At 37.9% G+C, this 23,265-nt stretch overlaps 1 protein-coding gene across 1 annotated transcript in view; it reads left to right on the forward strand.

Annotated features, from left to right (window-relative positions):
- Positions 1-23,265, forward strand: part of ZFP91 (ZFP91 zinc finger protein, atypical E3 ubiquitin ligase) — a 45,397-nt gene that overhangs the window by 16,345 nt on the left and 5,787 nt on the right. Inside the window, exons 5-11 of the mRNA XM_077748812.1 lie at positions 16,562-16,774; positions 17,255-17,291; positions 17,867-17,971; positions 18,468-18,602; positions 19,527-19,577; positions 19,996-20,074; positions 21,658-21,772. Coding sequence (XP_077604938.1) covers positions 16,562-16,774; positions 17,255-17,291; positions 17,867-17,971; positions 18,468-18,602; positions 19,527-19,577; positions 19,996-20,074; positions 21,658-21,772 — 735 coding nt within the window. The remainder of the gene's footprint in view (positions 1-16,561; positions 16,775-17,254; positions 17,292-17,866; positions 17,972-18,467; positions 18,603-19,526; positions 19,578-19,995; positions 20,075-21,657; positions 21,773-23,265) is intronic.

Genomic DNA, 23,265 nt, shown 5'->3' on the forward strand with positions numbered 1-23,265 from the left:
GGACAGTAATTTCTCTGATATTGGCCATAGGAACTTTTTTCTAGATGTGTCTCCTGAGGCAAGGGAAACAAAAGCAAAAATAAACTCTTGGGACTACATCAAAATAAATGCTTCTGCACAGCAAAGAAAACAACAAAACAAAAAGATAAGCTCCTGGGGCACCTGGGTGGCTCAGTTGGTTTAAGCGTCCGACTTTGGCTCAGGTCATGATCTCGCAGTTCATGGGTTCAAGCCCCGCATCGGGCTTTGTGCCAACAGCCAGCTCAGAGCCTGGAGCCTGTTTCAGATTCTGTGTGTCTCTCTCTCTCTGACCCTCCCCTGCTCATGCTGTCTCTCTCTCTCTCTCTCAGAAATAAACTGAAATGTTAAAAAATATTTAAAAAGACAAGCTACTAATGGGAAAAGATATTTGCAAATGATGTAACCAGTAAAGAGTTGGTATCCAAAATATATTTTAAAACTTTTACAGCTCAACACCCCCAAAATATCCAATTTAAAAAAAGGCAGAAGACACGAACAGACATTTCTCCAAAGAAGACCATAGACACATGAAAAGATGTTCAAATCACTCATCACCAGGGAAATGCAAGTCAAAACCACAATAACACAAAAGTACAAACCACAGTGAGATAATCACTTAACACTGGTTAGAATGGCTAAAATAAAAAACACAAGAAACAAGTATTGGCAAGAATGTGGAGAAAAAAAACGCACGTGCACTGTTGGCGAGAATGCAAACCAGTGTTGCTTCTATGGAAAACAATATTGGAAGTTCCTCAAAAAATTAAAAATCACTACTGTGTGATATAGTAATTCCACTACTGGGTATTTACCCAAAGAATACAAAAATTCTAACTCTAAAGAATATATGAACCCCCATGTTTATCGCAGCAATAATAATTACAGTAGCCAGATTATGGAAGCAACTCAAGAGTCCATTGATAGATGAATGGAAGAAGTAAGGTGTGTGTGTGTGTGTGTGTGTGTGTGTGTGTGTGTGTGTGTGGTGGAATATTACTCAGCTATTAAAAAAATGAAATTTTGCCATTTGTACCAACACTGATAAACCTAGAAGGTATAAAGCTAAGTGAAGTGAGAGAAGCACAGCTATCCTGTGATTTCACTCACATGTGAAATTTAAGAAACAAACCAAATGAACAATGAAAAAAGACCAAAAAAAAAAAAAAAGGATTCTTAAATAGGAAAGACTGGTGGTCGGGCACCTGGGTGGCTTAGTCAGTTAAGCGTCTAACTTTGGCTTAGGTCATGATCTCCTGGTTCATGAGTTCAAGCCCCACATTCGAGTTTGGGCTCTATACTGACAGCTCAGAGCCTGGAACCTGCTTCAGACTCTGTGTCTCCCTCTCTCTCTGCCCCTCCCCCATTTGCACACTGTATCTCTCAAAAATAAATAAAAATGAAGCTTACTTTTAAAAATACATTAAAAAGAAAAATCTTTTTTTCTGGTTAACAGGGGAGGTGGGTGCGGGATGGGTAAAATAGGTTAAGGGATTAAGAGTACACTTACTGTGTACTGAGTAATGTATAGAGTAATGTATAGAATTGTTGAATCACTATATTGTATACCTGAAATTAATTATACTGGATGTGTTGTACTGGAATTAAAATTTTTTTAATGTATATGAAATTTTAAAAAAGAAAACCTCTTTCTGTAGAACCCCTTTCCATAGCAGAGTCTGGATTATTATGGCTCCATGAGTGAAGCAGAACTAGTTAGTATATATATGGAGAGAGATTTATTTTAAGGAATTAGCTTATGTGTGATTGTGGCTATCAAGTTGAAAATCCACAGGGCAAACCAGCAGATAAGAGGTGGTGTTGCAATCTTGAAGCCAAACTCCATGAAATCAGTCTTTGCTCTGAGGCCTTCAACTGATTGGATGAGGCTCACCCACATTATGGAGGGTAGTTTACTCAGAATCTATTGATTTATGTTAATCATATCTCAAAAGGACCTTCATTCACAGCAGCTTTTAGGCTGGTGTTTGATCAAACAACCAGGCACCATAGTAGGGGTGGGGAGAAGAGGATTTCCCACACAGCAACCAAGCAATTCTCAGACACCAGCAGGATATCCCAAGGATTCATCTCAATTCTGTTACTGTCTGTAAGGAAACAGGATCAGATTCCACAGGTTTAGGGCTCAGTCCTATAAGACTACTCCCCCACACCTCCATTCACATGCCAGTAGTAGGTCCAGGTTGTTACCTATTCTGAACTATAAATCACAAGTTCTCATGACCCCGTCTGTGTATTCAGTTAATTGGTTAGAGCAGCTCACAGAACTCAGAAATATTTTACTTACTAGATCACTGGTTTATTATAACTCAGAAACAGCTAGATGAAAGTGATATTTACGGCAAGGTGTGAGGGAACGGGTGAGAAACTTCTGTAACTGAACCAACATGAGTTCACTCCTTGGTAAGTCACAAACTGAAACTATACCACATAAATTGTTGCACAAAGGAAACTTTATTGGCAACAAATAAGGTGCTCACAGGGAATAACTTCCAAAGCAGTGACTCTCCAAAATGGGTTCATTTTATTTAGGGTTAGGATGAATATTTAGATTCAGAAGCCATGTCATATGTAGAGACAGGTGTAAGGTCACATATATGCTTTAAGGAAGCATGCCTGTACACATATATGTTATGTAAATGAGGCTTGTGCTCCTCCTTGGGTAGAGGTTTTAGTTTCATAATGAGGTAACACTAGTTGTTGGTTATTCTTGAGGTTACTCCATGGTCCAAGTGCACAGGCACAAATCTGTTACAAATGGGTGGTCTGGGCTGGCCTCAGGTCTTGTCAGGGCACTTACTATTGCTTGAGGGATAGTTTCGGTTTCCATTTGAGTTAGGAGATAAGCTAGAAAGAAGAGCTTAAGGAAAAAATCCAAGGCAGAAGTCAATGAGTACGAGCCATTGGGCAGGTCTTGGAGTCTAGTTGGTGACGCTTCCCTTTCCTCCCCGCTCAGCATGCCATTCTCCCCAGGTCTCCACGTGTTTACCACCCCAGAGGCTCTTTGAACCCTACCTTGAGCTTTTATAGAGCCTTCACAATAGCCTTGGTTGATTAAATCATTGGTCATTGATGTTCCATTTGATCTCCAGAGGTGGGGAGGGGAACTAAAAGTTCAACATTCTGGCAGCCAGCCCTATTCCTTAGGTGGGATCCAAAAATCACGTTATTAACATAACCAGAAACACTTTTTTTTTTAAATGTTTTTATTTATTTCTAGGAGAGAGAGAGAGAGTGAGCGGGGGGGGGGGGGGTGGGCNCTTGAACCCACGAACCGCGAGATCATGACCTAAGCGAAAGTCGGACGCTTAACCGACTAAGCCACCCAGGCGCCCCAACCAGAAACACTGTTAACACTTAGAAATTTTGAAGGGTTTGGGCAACTCTGAGTTAAGACCTTGTGGATGAAGACCTAATAAATATTTTTCTTATAGATCACATTACACTAGCCTAGTTGATAAATAAAATTAACATATAAATTACATTAAGTTACAATTCATGTCTTCAATGTATAGCAGATTTTATGTTCTTATTTAACTGTTGCTTTTGCTTTCTCTGTTTAATTTCTTTTTTCCCTTTTCTTAACCCTTTCTACTTTTGTTCTATTTTCTCTGCTTAATTTAACACCTTAAATGATTTAATTATTGCTATAATATTTTTAATTTTCCAAGAGCTCTTCTTTAGTGTATTACTATTCTTTAATGATGTACTCGCCTCCCATTAATATACAGATACATTTCTGTGTGTATGTATGTTTTTCTCTGTTCCCTGAATTGCCATTTCGTTCAAGTTGTTTTTCCCATTTGTTTAGTTAGCCTTCTGAGATTTTTGTCATGTTTTTGGTGTTCCCTAACTTTTGATTTTTAGAGTAAAGTACTAAAATGCTGATTGGGAAGTCGGTGTGCAGATTAGACTTCTTGTCCCCTGTAAAGAGATGATGTGGGCATAGTCTTTCTATGGGCAATTTCATTTTCATCAGAGAGGAATTCTCTATCTCTGGTTATAGGGGTGGGTGGGGGATCAGTGAGGACGGTCCTCAACATTTATTATTTCTGCTTCCATTTAATTATCCCTATTCTCGAATAATACTTCAACTCTGCCTTTACCTGGAATCGTTGATGCCAGAGCCTGTCTAGTTCAGCCTTTTCTAAATAGTAAACCTGCTCGAACGGAGGGCTGGTTGCTGGCAGCATAGGATAAAAGTGACTGCGTGTTGAAACTAACTTTTAAAACTTTACAACTGCTCTTTTCTCTTTTCAGGCCTACTCAGCATACCCTCTTTCAGAGGCACCTTGTGACTCTGATTCCTATTTCTTTCTGAAGTGGCTGTGTGTGTGTGTGTGTGTGTGTGTGTGTGTGTGTGTTTGTTCACTTGTGGCTTGTTTCCCAGCCTTCTAGTATAAGTTTAAACTGTTTGATGTAAAAAGTCTTTATCATTATCCTGGTTTGGGTCTTCTAAAATTTTGTTGAAATGAAATCACAGGACTGTTGTCTCCTTTTGTGTTCCTCTAACTTTGTGATTCTTAGTCATTTTCAGTTCTTCTGTCATTCTAGTGACATTTCAGAAGGAAGCAGACAAAAAAAAGTATATTCAATCTGCTGTTTAACTAGAAGTCCCCTGCACACTACTTAAAACCATAGTAAATTCTTTTTTTTTTTTTTTTTATTTTTTTTTTTTTTTTTTAAGTATTTTTTTTTTTTTTATTTCTAGGAGAGAGAGAGAGACAGCGTGAGCAGGGGAGGGTCAGAGAGAGAGGGAGTGACAGACTCTGAAACAGGCTCCAGGCTCTGAGCTGGCAGTCAGCACATAGCCCGACGCGGGGCTCGAACCCACGAACCGCGAGATCATGACCCAAGCGAAAGTCGGACGCTTAACCGACTAAGCCACCCAGGCGCCCCAAAACCATAGTAAATTCTAATAGTCCTTTTATTCTGTCTGATCTGTATGAATTACATTCATCCCACTAAATCTATTCCTGTTGTTTTGTTTCTTGAATTCTCGAATGTGAAGAGTGAAAGAGCGAACTCTATGTTGGAGATGATCTTAGGGATCATCTCTAACCCTTCATTTTATAGATGAGAAAATGGGAGACTCTCAGTTATGTCTTAAGCAAAAGATACAACACATTGCCCCAAATTAGTATCTTAAAAAGTAGTTTATTATTCCTTGTTCTTCAGTTGGCTGGATGCTTCTGCTGTTCTCCTGGGCTAGTCGGGCAGCTGAAAGGGCCTGATGAGGCAAGATGGCCACATCTGGCGTGTGTAGCAGTTGGTGCTGGCCAGGGGCCAGCAGCATGGTTTTCCTCCTCATGGTCTCCTGTCCTCGACTGGGCTAGCCCAGGTTCTTAATAATAAGGCAGTCTCTGGGCAGCTTTCCAAAAGGGCAAACTTCACTTGCAGAAATGTCTGTCAGGCCTCTGCTTGTGTCACATTTGCATCTTCTATGTCATCACCAGAACTCTCTATATTCAATTGTTTTGGACCTTTCTGTATCACTAAAATTCTTGTGCTGTGCCATAAGACCGAATGGTTAGAAAGTTGCTTGGTGGACATGGTATTAGAAAGAGATTCTATGAAAAGGAGAGTTAGATGATGCCAGCGTTTCTTAGCCTCAACTTACTTGATAGCTCATGCATGCTTTCTATAGGTGTAGCCAGAACGATGATGTTTGACCACTGCATTTGTTTTCTTTTGTTGTGTAACAAATTATGACAAGCTGAGAGCAACACCCATTTATCATCTCTCAGTTTCTCTGCATCAGGAGTCTGAACACAGCTATGTCCTCTACTGAGGGTCTCATAAGTCTTGAAATTAAAGAGGAAGTGACCAATAGTTGGTTATAAAAGTCTTGGTTAAATACTAATTGAACTCTGGAAATGGGTGAGATGTGCAGGTGTTTTCAGTGAGAAGAGAAGCAGTCCAGAAAACACCATCGTTTCAGGTAGGGCATGGAGAGCCCAGATGAGACTGAAAAGGATAAAAAAGTCCAAGAAGAAAAAATGGTAGAAGTGAAGGAAAGGCAGAGTTTTAATTTTTAGAAGGAGGTAGGTGGTTCAGTCAATTAAGGGTCTGACACTGATTTCGATCTCACGATCTTGAGAGCGAGCCCTTCTTCAGGCTCTGCACTGAGCATGGAGCCTGTTTGGAATTCTGTCTCTCCCTCTCTCTCTGCCCCTCCCCAACTTGTGAGATCTCTCTCTCTCTCTCTCTCTCTCTCTCTCTCTCTCAAATTAAAAAGTATTAAAAACTCATTTAAAACAAGGTAGCTAGAAAAGTAGTGGCAAATGCTACTGAAAGATTACCCATGATTAAAAACAAAGTATCCATTAGCTTTAGTTCAAGGAGTCTATGGAACAACTATATTCCATTACAGTTAGTTTTTCTTTGTAAGCCTTCTTTTAAAACCCTATTTTATTTTATACAGTTAAAGCTAATAACACTGAGGCATAAATAAGTTTTACCACATTCCCAGAGGAGTCCATGGCACACAGAGGGAAGTGCCCTTCTCAGCATTGGTGGCCTTGGTAGAAGCAGTTTTAAAGGAACAATAGCATCACAACCAAAGTGATATTATACAGAGATGTATATTATTTATTATACAAAGATGATGATGCATAATGCGAAGATAGAGAAAGTGCATGTAGAGGACAGAAGTGAGTTCAGGGTTTCTGCAGTGTAAGAGCATCATGGTTGAAGAACATAGTCTTCAAAATCAGACAACCTGAATTTGAAATCTGCTTTGCCCTGAATTTGCCATGTGACTTTGGGAAGTTTTCTTAACTTTTCCATGCCTCAGTTTCCCTGTCTGTAAAATTAAGAAAGTATGTAAAAAGTACTTAATGGAATATTTTGAGAATTCACTGCAAGATGATATATGTGAACTACTTAGAACAGTGGTAGTCACATGATAATATTCCTTATTATTGGTCTTTAATTAGATTAGCCCAAGTGCTAGATCCATTTTTAGGTGACTTTGTCTCTGTGCTGCATTTTCTTTGTGTATTGATTCGTAGTTTAATTATTAAACAGCAACCCTTTCATAGTGCGTGGACAATGCCTCCCTGTTAAAGCACCACCGTCGGCTCTCGTTCACTATATTGAGTACATATTAAAACCCTGAGGAAGATGACTACTTATGATGGATACAGGCGAGAGTAGGTTACAGAGAGAATGAATGTAGAATAAGAGCAGATGATAGGATTGAGCCATGACATTAAAGTATAAAGGACAGTTGGAGGAGGAGGAGAAGCTACCAAAAAAGAATGAGGACAGGAAAGTAGGAAAAAGGAGCAAGAGAGTGTGATACCGTGAAAGCCAACTGTCAAGAGATAAGACAGGAACTAAAAAATGTCAGTTAGGTTTACCTACATAGAAGACATTGGAAACCTCAACAGTAGCAGTTTCAGTAGAATAGCAGGGGCAAACACCAAATAATCCAAGATACCTCTTTCTTCCTTACCTCTGCATCTTACCCTGCTCAAGGTCTACTCATTTTGTGCCTGCCTTCCCCCCTCCTCCAGCTCACCTCAACCTATCAACCTTTTATCCATTAGCATTTTTATTTAAGGTCCTTATTAAAATTAGATACACAATTGCATCCCAGATGATCTCAAGTTGCAACTCTCAAACCACCCCTGTTATGAATCCATTGTGTGCCAGATTGATCTCCATTCAGGTCATGTAGCTCTTAACTCTAACCTTCAGAGATTCTCTGTTACCTGTCTAACTTCAGATTTATTCAGCCTGGATCCCAAACCTCTACAATGTAGATGAATTATATTTGCCCAGCTTTATTGCTCACAGTGTTCCTTAGGTGGACCAAATTGCTCCCTGTAATATTTCTGAGCCCCTATAACACTGAGCTTTTCTGTTTCTGCAGTACTGTTGTGCAGTTTCCTTTTCCTAAATTTACCCTCAGTGTCAGTGTCACACCCATACTATAGTATAACCTTTCTTACATGCTACAGATACTCTGCTATACTACATTTTACCATCAAAATATGAAAGAGTATTTAGGAGACAATGGATTGTAAGACTGAACAAAACAAAATTGTACTATGCTTAATTTTTTTAATAGCTTTACCATACGAAACTACTTCTGTAACAGAGAAACCAGTGAATAAGCCAAATGTTGGGAATAGCTAAAACAACGTATTTTATAAAAGTTGAAAATGACCATTTTATGTGGACCTTGCTAAATCTAGATCATAGCACTGTAATCAACCATGATAATGGCAATTGCCAATTGTAGGGTTCAACTTCATACTTTGTGTGTGGATTTCTAGTTGTCTCAACACCCTTCGTTGATGAGACTGCTCTTTCCCCATTAATAGTCTCAGCAAACTTGTTGAAAATCAGTTGACCTAGGTGTATGCGTTTATATTGAGACTCTCAAGTTAGTTCCATTGGTCATTCTGTCTGTCTTCTTGCCAGTGCCACACAGTGGCGCCTATGGATTACTACAGCTTTGTAATGAGTTGTAAGACTGGGAAGAACAAAGTAAGCCTTGTAACTGTGTTCTTTTTCAAGATTGTTTTGGATAATCAGGGTCCCTTACATTTTCATATGAATTTTAGGATCAGGTTTTCAATTTCTGGGGAAAAAAAAAAAGGCTGGGATTTTGAAAGTGATTGCATTTAATCTGTAGATCAGTTTGGGGATAATTAACATCTTAGCTGTATTTATATTTAAGTAATGTGTTGTATTTAATTGAATTGTAAATGGAATTGTTTTCTTATTTCCCTTTTTGGATTACTGATGGCTGGTATATTTAAAACAACTAATTTTTGTGTGTTGATGTTGTATTTCACAACTTGCCTAAATTTGTTATCTTTAGTAGTTGTTTTGCAGAATCTTCAGACTTTTCTTGAGAAATAGGTCATTTCATTCACAAATAGAGATACTTTTACTTCTTTCTTTGCAGTTTGGTGCCTTTCCCCCCACCATGCCTAATTGCTCTGGCTAGAACTGTCAGTACAGCTTTGAAAATAAATGGGGAAGGAGGGCATCCTTACCTTGTATTTCTCATAGGGAGAGCTTTCAGTCTTTTGCCATTGAGTATGATAGCTCTTTGGTTTTGATAAATGTCCTCTATCAGGTTGAAGTTTCAGTCTCTTTCTAGTTTTCTGTGTGTTCTTATCATTAAAGTGCTGAATTTTGTCAAATTCTTTTTCTACATTTTGAAATGATCATGTGAGGGTTTTTTCCTTCTTTCGCTTCAATGTGATATACTACACTAATTCATTTTTGTATATTGAACCACCCTCATAATCCTGGGATACATACCATTTGATCTAGTGTTAACATTGCTTCATAGTCTTAATGTGCTGCTGACTTTAGTTGGTTTGCAAGGGATATTGGCCTATAATTTTCTTATGGTCTCTTTGTCTTTGGTATCAGAGTAATGATGGCCTTACAGAATGAATTAAGAAGTGTTCCCTCCTTGACGGAGGAACAAGGGGGAGAAGAAGGGCGGAAATGGTGGGGGAAAGGGAGAGAGGCAAACCATGAGAGACTCTTGAATGCTGACAAAAACTGAGGACTGATGGATGTGGGGGGGAGGGGGGGATGGGAATGGAGGAGGACACTTGTGGGGATGAGCACTGAGTGTTATGTGGAAACTAATTTGACAATAAACTATTTGTAAAAAAAAAAAAAGTGTTCCCTCCTCGTTTATTTTTTTGGAATTGTTTGAGAAGGATTAGTGTTAATACTTCAAATGATGGGTTAATTCTTTCTCCAGTGAAACCATCTGCTCCTGGGCTTTCCCCCCTCATTGGGAAATTTTTGATTACTACTCTTTGTCTTCACTTGTGTGTTCAGATTTTCTGATCCTTCTTGAGTTAGTTTTAGTATGTGTGTATCTAGATGTTTATTGCATGTAGTTTAATTTGTATATAGTTGTTAATTGTGTTTTCATAACCATTTTTTTCTGTAAAATCAGTAATAATGTCCTCACTTTAATTTCCAATTTTAGTAATATGAGTCTTTTTTTTTCTCAGTTTAACTAAAAGTTTGTCCATTTCTTTGATCTTTTCAAAGAGCCAACTTTTAGTTCCATTGGTTTTTCTCTCTTGGCTTCTATTTTCCTATTTTTCTCTGCTCTAATCTTATTTCCTTCCTTCTGCTAGCTTTGGCTTCTTTTTTTCCCTTTTTCCTTTAAGGTGTAGTTAGATTATTGATTAGACGTGGGCTTTTTTTTTCTATTTTAATGTAGACATTTAGATCTATAAATTTCCCTCTATGCACTGCTTTTCCTACAGCCCATAAGTTACGCTATGTTGCATTTTCATTTTCACTTATCTTTAAGTATTTTCTTTTTTTTAATGTTTATTTATTTTTGAGAGAGAGAGAGAGAGACAGGCAGAATGCAAGCTCAGAAGGGGCAGAGAGAGAAGGGGACAGAATCAGAAGCAGGCTCCTGCGGGGCTTGAACTCACAAACTGCGAGATCATAACCTGAGCTGAAGTCGGACACTTAACCGACTGATCCACCCAGATGCCTCTTGTAGTATTTTCTAAATGCCTTTGTGATTTCTTCTTTAACCAGTTTGTTGTTTGAAGAGTGTGCTGTTTCCACATATGTCTGAATTTTCTAGTTTTCTTTCTGATACTGATTTCTAGTTTCATTCCATTGTGATCAGAGAACATTCTTTATATGATCTCAGTCTTAAAATTTCTTAAGACTTGTTTTGTGGCCTAACATATGGTCTACCCTGGAGAATCTTCTGTGTGCGCTTGAGAAGACTATGTATTCTGGTTTTGTGTTAAGTATTATTTATATATCTGTTAGGTCTAATTTTTTTTATAGTGTTGCTCAAGTCCTCTGTTTCCTAATTGAACTTCTGCCTACTTACTCTATCCATTACTGAAAGTAAGGTATTGAAGTCTCTATCTTATTTTAGTACTGGCTAGTTCTCCCTTTAATTCTGTCATTTTTTACTTCATATATTGGGTATGTATAGGTGTATAATTGTCATATCTTCCTGATTGACCCTTTATTAATACACAGTGTCTTTCTTTGTCTTGTAACAGTTTTTGACTTGAAGTCTAGTTTGTCTCCTATTAGTAGAGCCACTTGCTGTGGGTTGAATTGTTTCCCTCCAAGAAGATGTTGAGTACCTGTGAATGTAGTGTATTTGGAAATAAGATCTTTGCAGATAAATAGGTCTTTGGTGGTAATTTGTTATGGAAGCCCTAGAAAACAAATACAGAGTTTGATACTGGAAGTATGGGGTGTTGCTGTAACAAAATACCTTAAACTGTAGATGTGGTTTTGGTTAATGGGTAGTAGCTGGGGGGATTCTGAGGCAATTAATCAGAAAACCAGCCTGGATTGCTTTAAAGATGGTTGGGAGAAATATAGATGTTAAAGGCAAGAAGGCAAAGGAGGCCTTAGAAAAAAAAAATGATGAACATGTTAGTGGACAGTGAGAGAGGTGATCCTTGTTATAAAGTGGCAGATAACTTAGCTGAATTATGTTCTGTTGGGTAGAATGTAGAACTTCTAAGTGAGGAACTTGTATATTTAGCTGACAAGATTTCCAAGCAAAGTGTGGAAAGTACAGTCTGGTTTCTTCTTACTGCTCCATGCTAAAAAATGAGAGGAAAGAGATAAATTAAGGAATGAACTATTAAGCAAAAAGAAACCGGTACTTGGAATCTTTCTGTTGTGTGTCCATAACACAGGTTTTTAATTTTTGTTTTATACACTTGGCTTATAAGTCATGTAGACGAAAAATGAATTCTAAACCAAAAAACAATAATACTGCTTTATGTTTATTTATGTAACTATACTGTTTTTATTTTTTCATATGGTTGTGAGTTATTTCCTAGTGTCCTTTCATTTAAGCCTGGAGGGGACCCTATGTAGCATTTCTTGTAGGGCAGGTCTGCTAGCGACAAACTTCGCTTTTGTTTATATGAGAACATCTCCAGTTTGAAAGGATAGTTTGCCAGATATAGAATTCTTGCTTGACATTATCACTTTAAATGTGGTATCCCTCTGCCTTCTGGTCTCCATGGTTTCTTATGAGAAATAGGCTATTAGTGTTATTGAGCATTTCTTATACCTGATGAGTCACTTCTCTTAAACTGTTTTCAGGAATCTCTCTTTGTCTTTTGGCTTTTGACAGTTTGATTGTAATGTGCCTTGGTGTGGATCTCTTGAGTTGTTGACATTAAAAGTAAAACAGCCAGGGGATGCCTGGGTGACCCAGTTAGTTAAGCATCCGACTCTTGGTTTTTGGCTCAGGTCATGATTTCACAGTTCATGAGTTCAAGCGCTGCATCGGGCTCCACACTGACAATATAGAGCCTGCTTGGGATTCTCTCTCCCTGTCTCTCAAAATAAACTTTAAAAAAACCAAAAAACTAAAACAGCCAACTATTTTACCAGTAAAATGAGTTTATTCAGGAATAGCAGAGGATTTACAATTCTGGACAAGCAAGCAAAAATAAAAGTGATTGGCAAGTCCTTCAAACAAAGGAGAGGAGCTTTGGGACAGGTGTGGAGGTAGGGGTGGGGGTGCCATTATAAACACAGTGTCCAATGGAGTAAACTGGGAGTTTGAAATATAATAGCTTTTTGTTGGTTGAGTTGTGACTGTCTCATAGGCTGAGCTGTTGTCAGGCAAGGAAAAATCTTCCTCCTGCTCAGGTAGTAGACTAAGCTTCTTTCTGTTGGGAATGCATGGTATGTCTCTTTTGTCTCTTTCCCTTGGCTCTTTAAAGGGTTGCAATGAGTGGTATGGCCTGGGCCAGCAAGCTCCACTGTAAATATGTTTCCTTTATTCAGTTTCACAGAATTTGTCCTACTTGGAGTTCATGGAATGTCTGTTGTGTAGATTCACATCTTACTGATTTTGAGAAACTGTTGGCTTTTATTTCTTCAAATATTCTTTCTGCTCCATTCTCTGCTCTCTTTTTAGGACTCTCGTGTGCATGCTTAAGTCAGTATGCTTAATACTTTTCTTTCTGGTCTTTGAATTGGATACTCTTATTTGACCTCTCTTAAAGTCAAATAAGTCAAAGATTTATCTCTTTCCCCAGATCTGTTGAGTGAAATCCTCTAGTGAGTTTTTCATTTTAGTTGTTACACTTTTCGGCTAAAGAATTTGATTTTTTTTTTTTATAATTACTTCTTCTTTATCCACATGCTTTATTTGTTGAGACATTATTCTCCTGATTGTTGTTAGTTATTTGTCAATGGTTTAAACCCTTTAGCCTTTTGAGCATACGTTTTAAAACCATGTTCTTTATCTTGTTTCATCTGTAAAGGCTCTGTTTCCTTTAGCTTATGTTCAGTAAGTAATTTGATCAAGATTTCCTTAAATGTCTTGTTTGACTCGTCTTTCTTAGTGTTCATGTGGTAGCTGTAAAAGTTTGAGTATTTTCCAAAGTTTTTACAAAGTTGATTCTGGCAGGTGTGTGTGTGTACATGTGTGTGTTTCTGATGAGGTACATTTTTGCTGAAAGCACTCTGATAGTGCTTTTCTTTTTTTTTAAGACTAGAGTTTGGGGGAATGGGGTGGTATTCCACAAAATAGGCTATTAGGCTTTATATATAAGAACAGGCAATTCTCTAGTGGATAAGATGAACAGCATGAGAAGATGTGGCCATACAATCCTTCACACTGAAGAAAAAGCTCTACAGGAAGTGGAATGGGCTTAAAGTCCAAATTAGTGTCTTTGGGTTGAGTAAAAAGGAAGAATCTCCATATATATATGTAGACATATATGTAGATAGATAGATATGTATATATATATATNACTCAGCACAGAGCTCAACATAGGACTTGAACTCAACAGCTGTGAGATCATGACCTGAGCCAAGATCAAGAGTTAGACATTTAACCATCTATCTGGGTCTGCTTATCTAGCTTTGTGATTTTAAACAAGTTGTCTTTGACCTTCCAGTTACTTTATGGATAAAACTTATTGGATTGTAGATATTTGAAGATATTTTAAAATCTAATCCATTTTATTATTATTATTACTACTACTACTACTACATTATTTTGATACTTAAAATAGTTTGGATATGGGAAGAGTGAGAAAGGCAATAATGAGTGGGAAGGAAAATTGAAAGGAAATGCATATCCGATTTAAAAATTATATCAGGCTTTTAGGCGTTCCCACTGCTGTTCTCTACAATTTAAACTAATTTTACTCCATTTCCTCAGTATATTCTCATAAAATTTTCTTTTTTTTTAAAGTTTTTTTTTTTTTTTTTAATGTTTTATTTATTTCTAGGAGAGAGAGAGAGAAACAGCGTGAGCAGGGGAGGGTCAGAGAGAGAGGGAGTCACAGACTCTGAAACAGGCTCCTGGCTCTGAGCTGGCAGTCAACACAGAGCCCGACACGAGGCTTGAACCCACGAACCGCGAGATCATGACCCAAGCGAAAGTCGGACGCTTAACCGACTAAGCCACCCAGGCACCCCTCTCATAAAATTTTCAAAGAATATAACTAAAGCTGAAATAGCCTCCAGTCACCAACTCGTTACACAGTGGAGGAAATTATATTTTTCAAATCTTAAAAAACACATTATATATAGTTTTGTGTGCTTAATTTCTGTTTAACAATTTTTTACCAACGATTCCATGTTATTCTTTACAGATAACCTCTGTATAATATCCCATCTTAGTAATAAACCATAATTTATTTGAACATTTTCTTGTTCAGTACAGGTCAGCATCTTGAAGGGATGGGTTGTTTCCATTCTTTAGCTGTTACAGATATGCTACAGTGTATGTCCATGAGCCAGTTTATTTTCCTAGGTAGATACTTAGAGGTGGAATCACTGGACATATTTTTGTACCTTCTCTGGAAGTGACCTGTATTTATCAATTTCTTATATATCCTTCCAGAAGTATTATCATATATAAGATATATATCTTACATATATATGTATTTCTATATATAAAACAAGTGTATACGTATATAATATTACATGGATGTGGGGGGTTTTTTGCATAATAAAGGGTCAGGGAGGTATTTTCATGCAGTTGCTTTCCAACTGGGTATATCATAATTCATCTAAGCAAGCTCCTCCTGCTGTTAAGTTTTCCACTCTTACTACTAAAAACAGTGCTGTAATGACTGTCTCTATAGACAAGTCATTTCATAAATGTGATTGTAATTCTGTAAGATAAATTCCTAGCAGTTGAAGTTAACATGAAAGGATCTGCATTTATAATTATGATAGATCCTGCCAGAGTGTCCCTCATAGCGCTCTGCCAGTGTCCGCGCTGCCATCTGTGTCAGTGTCTCCGCAGCCCTGCCAATACGCTGTTCTCACACATTTGGATCATCGTCAGTATGACAGGAACAGGGATATCACACTAGTTGTTTTCATTTGAGTTCCTCCTGTTCTGAGAAGATTGACCTGTTTGTTTGTGTGAAAGCCGTGTTTTTACTGGCTTTTCTCTGTTGGGCTATTAGACTTCACTTCTAGTGGAATTTGCCATGCAGAAAATTGTTTTTATGTTTATGTAGTCATAGATATAAATGTTAAGACCTAAAATTTTGTGTTATTCTTAGAAAGCCCTTTTCTATTATAAAGAATAGTCAAAATAGTCAAAATGTGCTCACTTTTCATATGCTAACATAGTAATAAGCTGCACTAGGGATGAAAGCCAGTTTGTAATACTAAGCTTTTTACTTTTTTATTGCTCAGGAGGGAATGGCCATTGTGTGTGTGTACCTACCTGTGCGCAGCATCTCAGGAAAACTGAAACAGAGCAACACTGGAGCTGGACTTTGTCATGATAGGCCGTATAGATGATTTTTTAATGTTTATTTTTGTGTGAGAGAGCAAGTGCGCATGAAGGGCAGGGGCCAAGAGAGAGGGAGACAGAGAATCCCAAGCAGGCTCCACACTGTCAGTGCAGATCTCGATGGAGGACTCAAACTCATGAACTGTGAGATCATGACCTGAGCCGAAATCACGAGTCGGACACTTAACAAACTGAGCCAACCAGGTGCCCCATTGGCCCTATAGATTAATTCAAATTCATGGTTTGGGTCTAAGAATACTGAAAAGAGTCAAGGGATGGCATTTTCCTATGGAATTTCTCTTTAGCAATTTCTTCCAGCATTGTTTGGTTGTTAACACATATAGACTTGTGATTCTTTCTTTCCTGTTCTTCTGTAAGAAGTTCTGGCCATCTTTCTGGGACCACACACCTAATTTAGTTTCTTTAGCCTTGGATATAAAGGCTAGAATTGTGGGAGTTGAATTACTTTGGTATATTTTGCATACTTCTCTTAGCATTCCATTTTTTTGTAGGTAGGATATAACACTACTTTACAACATGAAATTTTTTTTTTTTAGAGTGATGACAATAAGGATTAAGTTTCCTCTCATCGTGTTTCTCTTATTTTAGAAAAAAATCTGAGGGGCTTTTCTCCTGAAAAAAAATTTAATTTACCTTCTTTTTTTTATTAACTGTATTTGGAATAGTAGATATCCTAAGATGGTTATTATTTAACACTAAGTAATGGTGTATGTTTTCATCTAGATCCTAAGGAAGAGAAGGAGGAAGAAGGCGATTCTGCTCTCCCTCAGGAAGTTTCCATTGCTGCAACTAGGCCTAGCCGGGGCTGGCGCAGTAGTAGCAGGACGTCAGTTTCTCGGCATCATGACACAGAGAACACCCGAAGCTCTAGGTCGAAGACTGGTTCATTGCAGCTCATCTGCAAGTCAGAACCAAATACAGATCAACTTGACTATGGTACTGTACAAGTAATGCGCGTGCTGATTTAATAACCAGTGCCCTATTGATTTTTTTTTTTTTTTTAATGTTTTATTTATTTCTAGGAGAGAGAGAGAGAGACAGCGTGAGCAGGGGAGGGTCAGAGAGAGAGGGAGTCACAGACTGAAACAGGCTCCAGGCTCCGAGCTGGCAGTCAGCACAGAGCCCAACGCGGGGCTCGAACCCACAAACCGCGAGATCATGACCTAAGCGAAAGTCGGAAAGTCAGACGCTTAACCGACTAAGCCACCCAGGCGCCCCAACCAGTGCCCTATTGATTTTAAATGTAATGTTGAACAACTTAACTTTCAAGGGTAGGTCTGGTAATACAGGGTTCCTTTTAGACAATTTGTACTCTCCTTTTGTATAGTTACTCCAAGACTAATTTGGCTTGAGACTCTTGGCTGCAGAGACAAAATACCGATATCCATAAAGTTTTGTTTTGCTTTCTTTCTCCAGATGGTGCAGAAGAACATCAGTCTCCAGGTGGCATTAGGTAAAATATTTCATATTTCATATTTAAACCCTTGGGGACATAGAGCACACACAGAAGGTGTTTCGTACTAGAAAGAATGTGGGACTGCTAAAAAAAAAAATTAACTTCGGTTTTGGTATTTACTGTAAGTGTCACTGGTTCTTAATTAGAGCTTTAACCATGTAATCTTACCTGGTTTGGAAAGCATGTCTTGAGTACTTTCTGTATTCTGGCTTATTCTGTGCTAGCCACTAATGGGAAATGTAGATGTTTTTTACTAGGATTTTTGAAATGTATATTCCATGGTAAGTCATGTGAATTTTTTTGGTTGATCTTTTTTGAAAGAGCATATCTTTAACTCTTAGTGCCGTTGAGCAGTTATCACTTTACCTTGATTTAATGAGGTAATGTGTTTTTAGTTCTAATTATTATTGTTAGGATAAAGCAGCTAGATTGCATCCAATTAGACCGTAAAGATGAACATTCTAGATAACTTACTGTGACTTTCTGGTATCTCTAAATAAATTAGCAAATAAAATCCAGTCAGATATAATCCTTATAACTAGAATTTCTCATTTTTATTTGCTTCTTTTTAGTAGTGATGAGGAAGAGGAGGAAGAAGAAGAGATGCTAATCAGTGAAGAGGAAATACCATTCAAGGATGACCCAAGAGACGAGACCTACAAACCCCACTTAGAAAGGCACGTCTCAGATTTTACTCCAGACATGTCGATGGAAAATAAGTTAGGAAAGCACTATTGCATGCTTTTATTTCACCTTGTTACTAAACTAATGGCTAGAGACTTAATTTAAAATGAGTAATTATGTACTTGTTTTGCAAATTTAACATGATCTTTTAATCCTTCATATAGTCCTCTCTTCTATTTATATAGAACTTTATTTTGATCATATCCAAATAATTGGATGTCTGCATGGTTATCTTAACAAGATATCAATTGCCTTCTCTTTATAACTATAGTGAATTTTGATTCTAGGGTATTGTTAGTCTAAGCAGCTCTAAGTATGTATCATTATCATGCATGTGAGAAACAGTTGACTGCAAATCACATTTCATGAGCTGAGAATCATAATTTTACAATAAATCAATGATATTCACAGTTTTTACCCCATTGTCACAGTTCCTTTTGAAAAGATCCTTTGCTGGATACCAGTGTTGAAATATATTTGTGTTTTCAGGGAAACCCCAAAACCACGGAGAAAATCAGGGAAGGTGAAAGAAGAGAAAGAGAAGAAAGAAATTAAAGTGGAAGTAGAGGTAGAGGTGAAAGAAGAAGAGAATGAAATTAGGGAGGATGAGGAACCTCCTAGGAAGTGAGTAGGCAATTACTACTAAAAATGGAAACCTAACAGATTTTGAAGCCACTGGTGGAAAAAAGGGTGGGAGTGGGAGGAGGGATATTGACAGGTACATATTGCTGCCTCACATAGCTGACAGTTTCATTCGAGAGACCCAAAAGCTTGAAAAGTTTAAATCTAATCCAAAGCAATGCTTAAAGATATCTAAATGAGTGGGTAAGATGATAGCTATTGGGATGTAAGATACGAGAATAGCAAGAAAAAGTATAGCAAATGTGGAGTCTCAAAAGAAGGGCAATTAATGCAAGTGATTTAAGAATCTTGACTTCTTGTCCAGCCATCATTGACTGTTGCAGAAATAAGATTTTTTTTTTTTTTTTTAAATGTTTAGGCTTTTTGGTTCTATCATNGAGAGGGAGACAGTATGAGCAGGGGAGGGTCAGAGAGAGAAGGAGACACAGAATCTAAAGCAGGCTCCAGGCTCTGAGCTGTCAGCACAGAGCCCGATGCGGGGCTCGAACCCACGAACCATAAGATCATGACCTGAGCTGAAGTCAGACGCTTAACTGACTGAGCCACCCAGGCGCCCCAATAGTGGACTCTTTCATTCTACTTTTTAAATTGATTAAATTTAGGTAATAGACTTTTTACGGAGACAGCTCTTCCAGTAGTACCTTAAGGTTTATCCAAATCTTCCATGATAATGTATAGTTTATGGAAAGTATGTATTTAACTTGTGCAGATTTATTTAAGTGAAATTACTTTAGAATGACATCTTTGTTTGGCTTGTCAGATATGTCTTTGGTTCTGTGTATTGTGGGTTATCCTTTGTTTCTGCCACCTTCTCTTTGGTCTTGAGTATATGTCTTAAGCCATCCTTTACTCCAGGCTTCAGTCTGGTATATGTGGACAGTTACTCTGTTCTTTATTTAATTATAGGAGAGGAAGAAGGCGAAAAGATGACAAAAGTCCACGATTACCCAAAAGGAGGTAAGTAGCTTAAACCCTTACTGTGTTCCTTATTCCTGATGGTAAGTACTTTACTCACATAATTACTCACAATTACCTTGCAGGAGTGGCTATTTAAAAATTTCTCAAAAAGAACTTTATTAATGTCCTTGACACAAAGTTACTGTGTTTTTATTTCCATTGCAGGGTCTTAAAAAAATCTTAATGTTTCTTTACCTGTTGGGGAGTTACTAGTTTTACTTTGTGCCATTTGTTTTAAAACTCTTTATCAAACATTTGGCCGTTTCTGGTTATTTCTAACATCAATTCTATGCAAGCTGTATACTAGTAAAGAGATTTTAATTCTTTGTGCTGTAAAATTGCTGTTCCACTGAGTTAAGTCACTGTTCAGAGTGCTTCTTTTCTGTTTGCTAACATATCTCCTACATACTGATCACAGAAAAAAGCCTCCAATCCAGTATGTCCGTTGTGAGATGGAAGGATGTGGAACCGTTCTTGCTCACCCTCGCTATTTGCAGGTCAGTAAGTTGTTACATAAGGCAGCCTTTCAGGTTAGTTTCTGTTACTAGTTCTCATATTTCATGAGATACTATAATTTATGAACTTGTACAGGCTTTATCATTGACGTACAGTGTCAAGAAAAATGTATAGAAGCGTCTGGGTGGCTCAGTTGGTTAAACATCTGACTTCAGGTCATGATCTCACAGTTTATGGGCTCAGGCCACACATGGAGCCCTCTGCCTTTAGCACAGAGTGCATTTCAGATCCTCTGTCCTTACCTACCCCCCCTGACATCCCCCAGCTCATGCATGCATTCTCTCTCTCTCTCTCAAAAATAAACATTAAAAAAAATGTCTAAAAACATAGTGCAAAAAAAACGGATTTCCTTGAAATACTCTAGTGTTTCCTATTGTGGTGTAAATACTTCCAATATAAGAGATGATTTTACCAACACACCAAAGACATAGATGAACGGACTTTATTTTAATGTGTATTTTTAAAAAAAAATTGCAACTCAAACCAGTGATTTCTTGAACACTGTTAAAATAAAATGTTAATTTTTAGGTTTGTTTGTTTTTAAGTAGATTTAAAAAATTTTTTGTTAATGTTTTTTATTTATTTCTGAGAGAGAGAGAAAGACAGCATGATCAGGGGAGGGTCAGAGAGGAAGACACAAAATCTGAAGCAGGCTCCAGGCTCTGAGCTAGCTGTCAGCACAGAGCCCAACGCGGGATCCGAACCCACAAACCGTGAGATCGTGATCTAACCCGAAGTCAGATGCCCGACCAACTGAGCCACCCAGGTGCCCCTAAGTAGATTTTTAAAATGGATTAACGATACAGCTTCTATTTAGGTCTAACAGAGAACATGAAAGTGAAATGTTTATTACTAAAACTTAAGAAATGCCTCTTTGGGGCCACCTGGGTAGTTTAGTTGGTTGAGTGTCCAACTCTCGATTTCGGTTCAGGTCATGATCTCACAGTTTGTGTGATCCAGTCCCGTGTCGGGCTCTGCGCTGACAGCGCCAGTGTGGAACCTGCTTGAGATTTCTCTCCCCCGCTCTCTCTGCCCCTCTCCTGCTTGTGCACGTGTGCGCTCTCGCTGTGTCAAAATAAATAAACTGGGAAAAAAGAGAGAGATGGCCTGTTTGATTTTTGGGTTAGCAGCAAATATAACGCGAGACTAAGGCCTCACTTTCTGATTCTGGTTCTATTATAACAGTGTTTGCTACCTTGTTATAGAAGTAGTAATGCTTATGCATTTACTGCATTAAGCATTATATAATACATGATCTCTGTATTCTCACAATAATACTATTTATTGTTATTGTTAAGGCGGTAATTGTGGTCTCAGTTTTACCAACTGTAACTTACAGTACTTAAGTACATTTTGTAAGGTCACACTGCTTGTTAATGATAGACCCAGATTGGAATCCAGATCTATCTCCATAGCCTGTTTTCTTAACTATTTTATTATACTGCTCCCTCCCCCCATCCATATGCAGAGTATTTGGTTTTTCTTTAGCACTTTTGACTTAGGAAAGGAACAAGCTTTCAGGAAGCCTTAATTTTTATCCCTCTTTATATTCTTACTGTTTTAGCACCACATTAAGTATCAGCATTTGCTGAAGAAGAAATACGTATGTCCTCATCCCTCCTGTGGGCGACTCTTCAGGCTCCAGAAGCAACTTCTACGACATGCCAAACATCATACAGGTACTTTTTTAAATAAAATGTTTCATCAAGTGTTAAGTGTGTTCTACTTTTAAGTATGTAGATTGGTAATGATACTTTTTTCTATTGTAAATCTTAAAGAGTCTACAGTCAAGTGTGAGAGAAAGCTATGAAAATAAAATGTAATAAAACAAATTTTATAAGAGATGAACAAGCTAGGGCTTTTTTACTTTTATCCTTTGACTTTTTAAAGAACTTGTATGATCAGGATAATTTTCTATTGAGTACATACTCTATATCATCTGTGGACTAGAAACTTTACATGTGTTATTATCATCATTCAACATCACCAGGTTTGCTTGTATTATCCTTGTTTTACAGCTGAGAAACCAGAGGCTTTGCACATTAAGTGACTTGGCCTTGGTGGCATCACTAGTTTTTAACAGAACCAGGATTCCTAATTCCGTTTCTGGTAGATACTTGTAATAGCTTTTAGTGACTAAAAATGAGTATGAAGAGAAAGCCTGGATGGTAAAGAGGCTTGCCTATGGTTTATGACAACTACTGGGTAGCTCCTGGCAATTCTGTTGCTGTTGAAATCGTGAAGCTAGCTGTTACATTCCCGTGAACTCTCCTATAGGAACTATTGACTCAAAAAGAGAAACCAAATGCCTTCGTAATACATACTCTAGAATGGATTCAAATTCTATTCATTTTTAGCCACTGACAGTCTCCATGCTGGTCAGTTAATGGGAACAAATTAGACTGGGTATTTGAATTATTTGAGTAGGTGCCAGACACTGGATTATTACTACTCTCAACAGTTGTGGAGGGTACAACTAGGAATTCTAGTTGTCTCTTACCCAGGGTTGTACTGATAATATGTACCCTTTCCATCTTAAGTGGCTTAACTTCTCACCTTTCTCATCTGAAAAATAGGGATAATAATGTCACAGATATCATGGAATTATTATAAGGATGAAATAAGATCACATATAAAGTGCTGTTTCCTGCACAGGGCCTGGCACACAGACTTTTCAGAGCCCCAGGATTTGAGCTCAGGTGTGACTCTCTGCAAAGTCTGCAGGCTTCCCTTTATACTGTGCTGTGCTGCTCCAGGGAGAGTACAGTGTGCACTCTGTTCCTTGCTACATGCTACCATATCTCTACTCCTTCTCCCTGTTAATGTGGTTTTATTCTCTACAAAAGTAGTTTCTGACCACCAGTTTAGGGTATTTTAGCTATAAGTATCACGCCTACTATGACAAACTAACGGCTCTAGAAATTCAGTCCGTTCCAATTATTTGTATTTGTCTAATACAATTTTGTGATGTCATTGCAGTTTTTCTTTTTCCAAATTAGTATGTACAGACTTTCTTTGAAAACGTAATTTATTTGGGGGCACCTGGGTGGCTCAGTCGGTTAAGTGCTGACTCTTAATTTCACTTCAGGTCATGATCTTTCAGTTTTATGGATTGAGCCGTATGTTGGACTTGCGCTGATGGTGTGGAGCCTGCTTGGAATTCTCTCTCCCT

The sequence above is a fragment of the Crocuta crocuta genome, unplaced genomic scaffold (genome assembly GCF_008692635.1).
Source record: "Crocuta crocuta isolate KB4526 unplaced genomic scaffold, BGI_CrCroc_1.0 scaffold323, whole genome shotgun sequence".
NCBI lineage: Eukaryota > Metazoa > Chordata > Mammalia > Carnivora > Hyaenidae > Crocuta > Crocuta crocuta.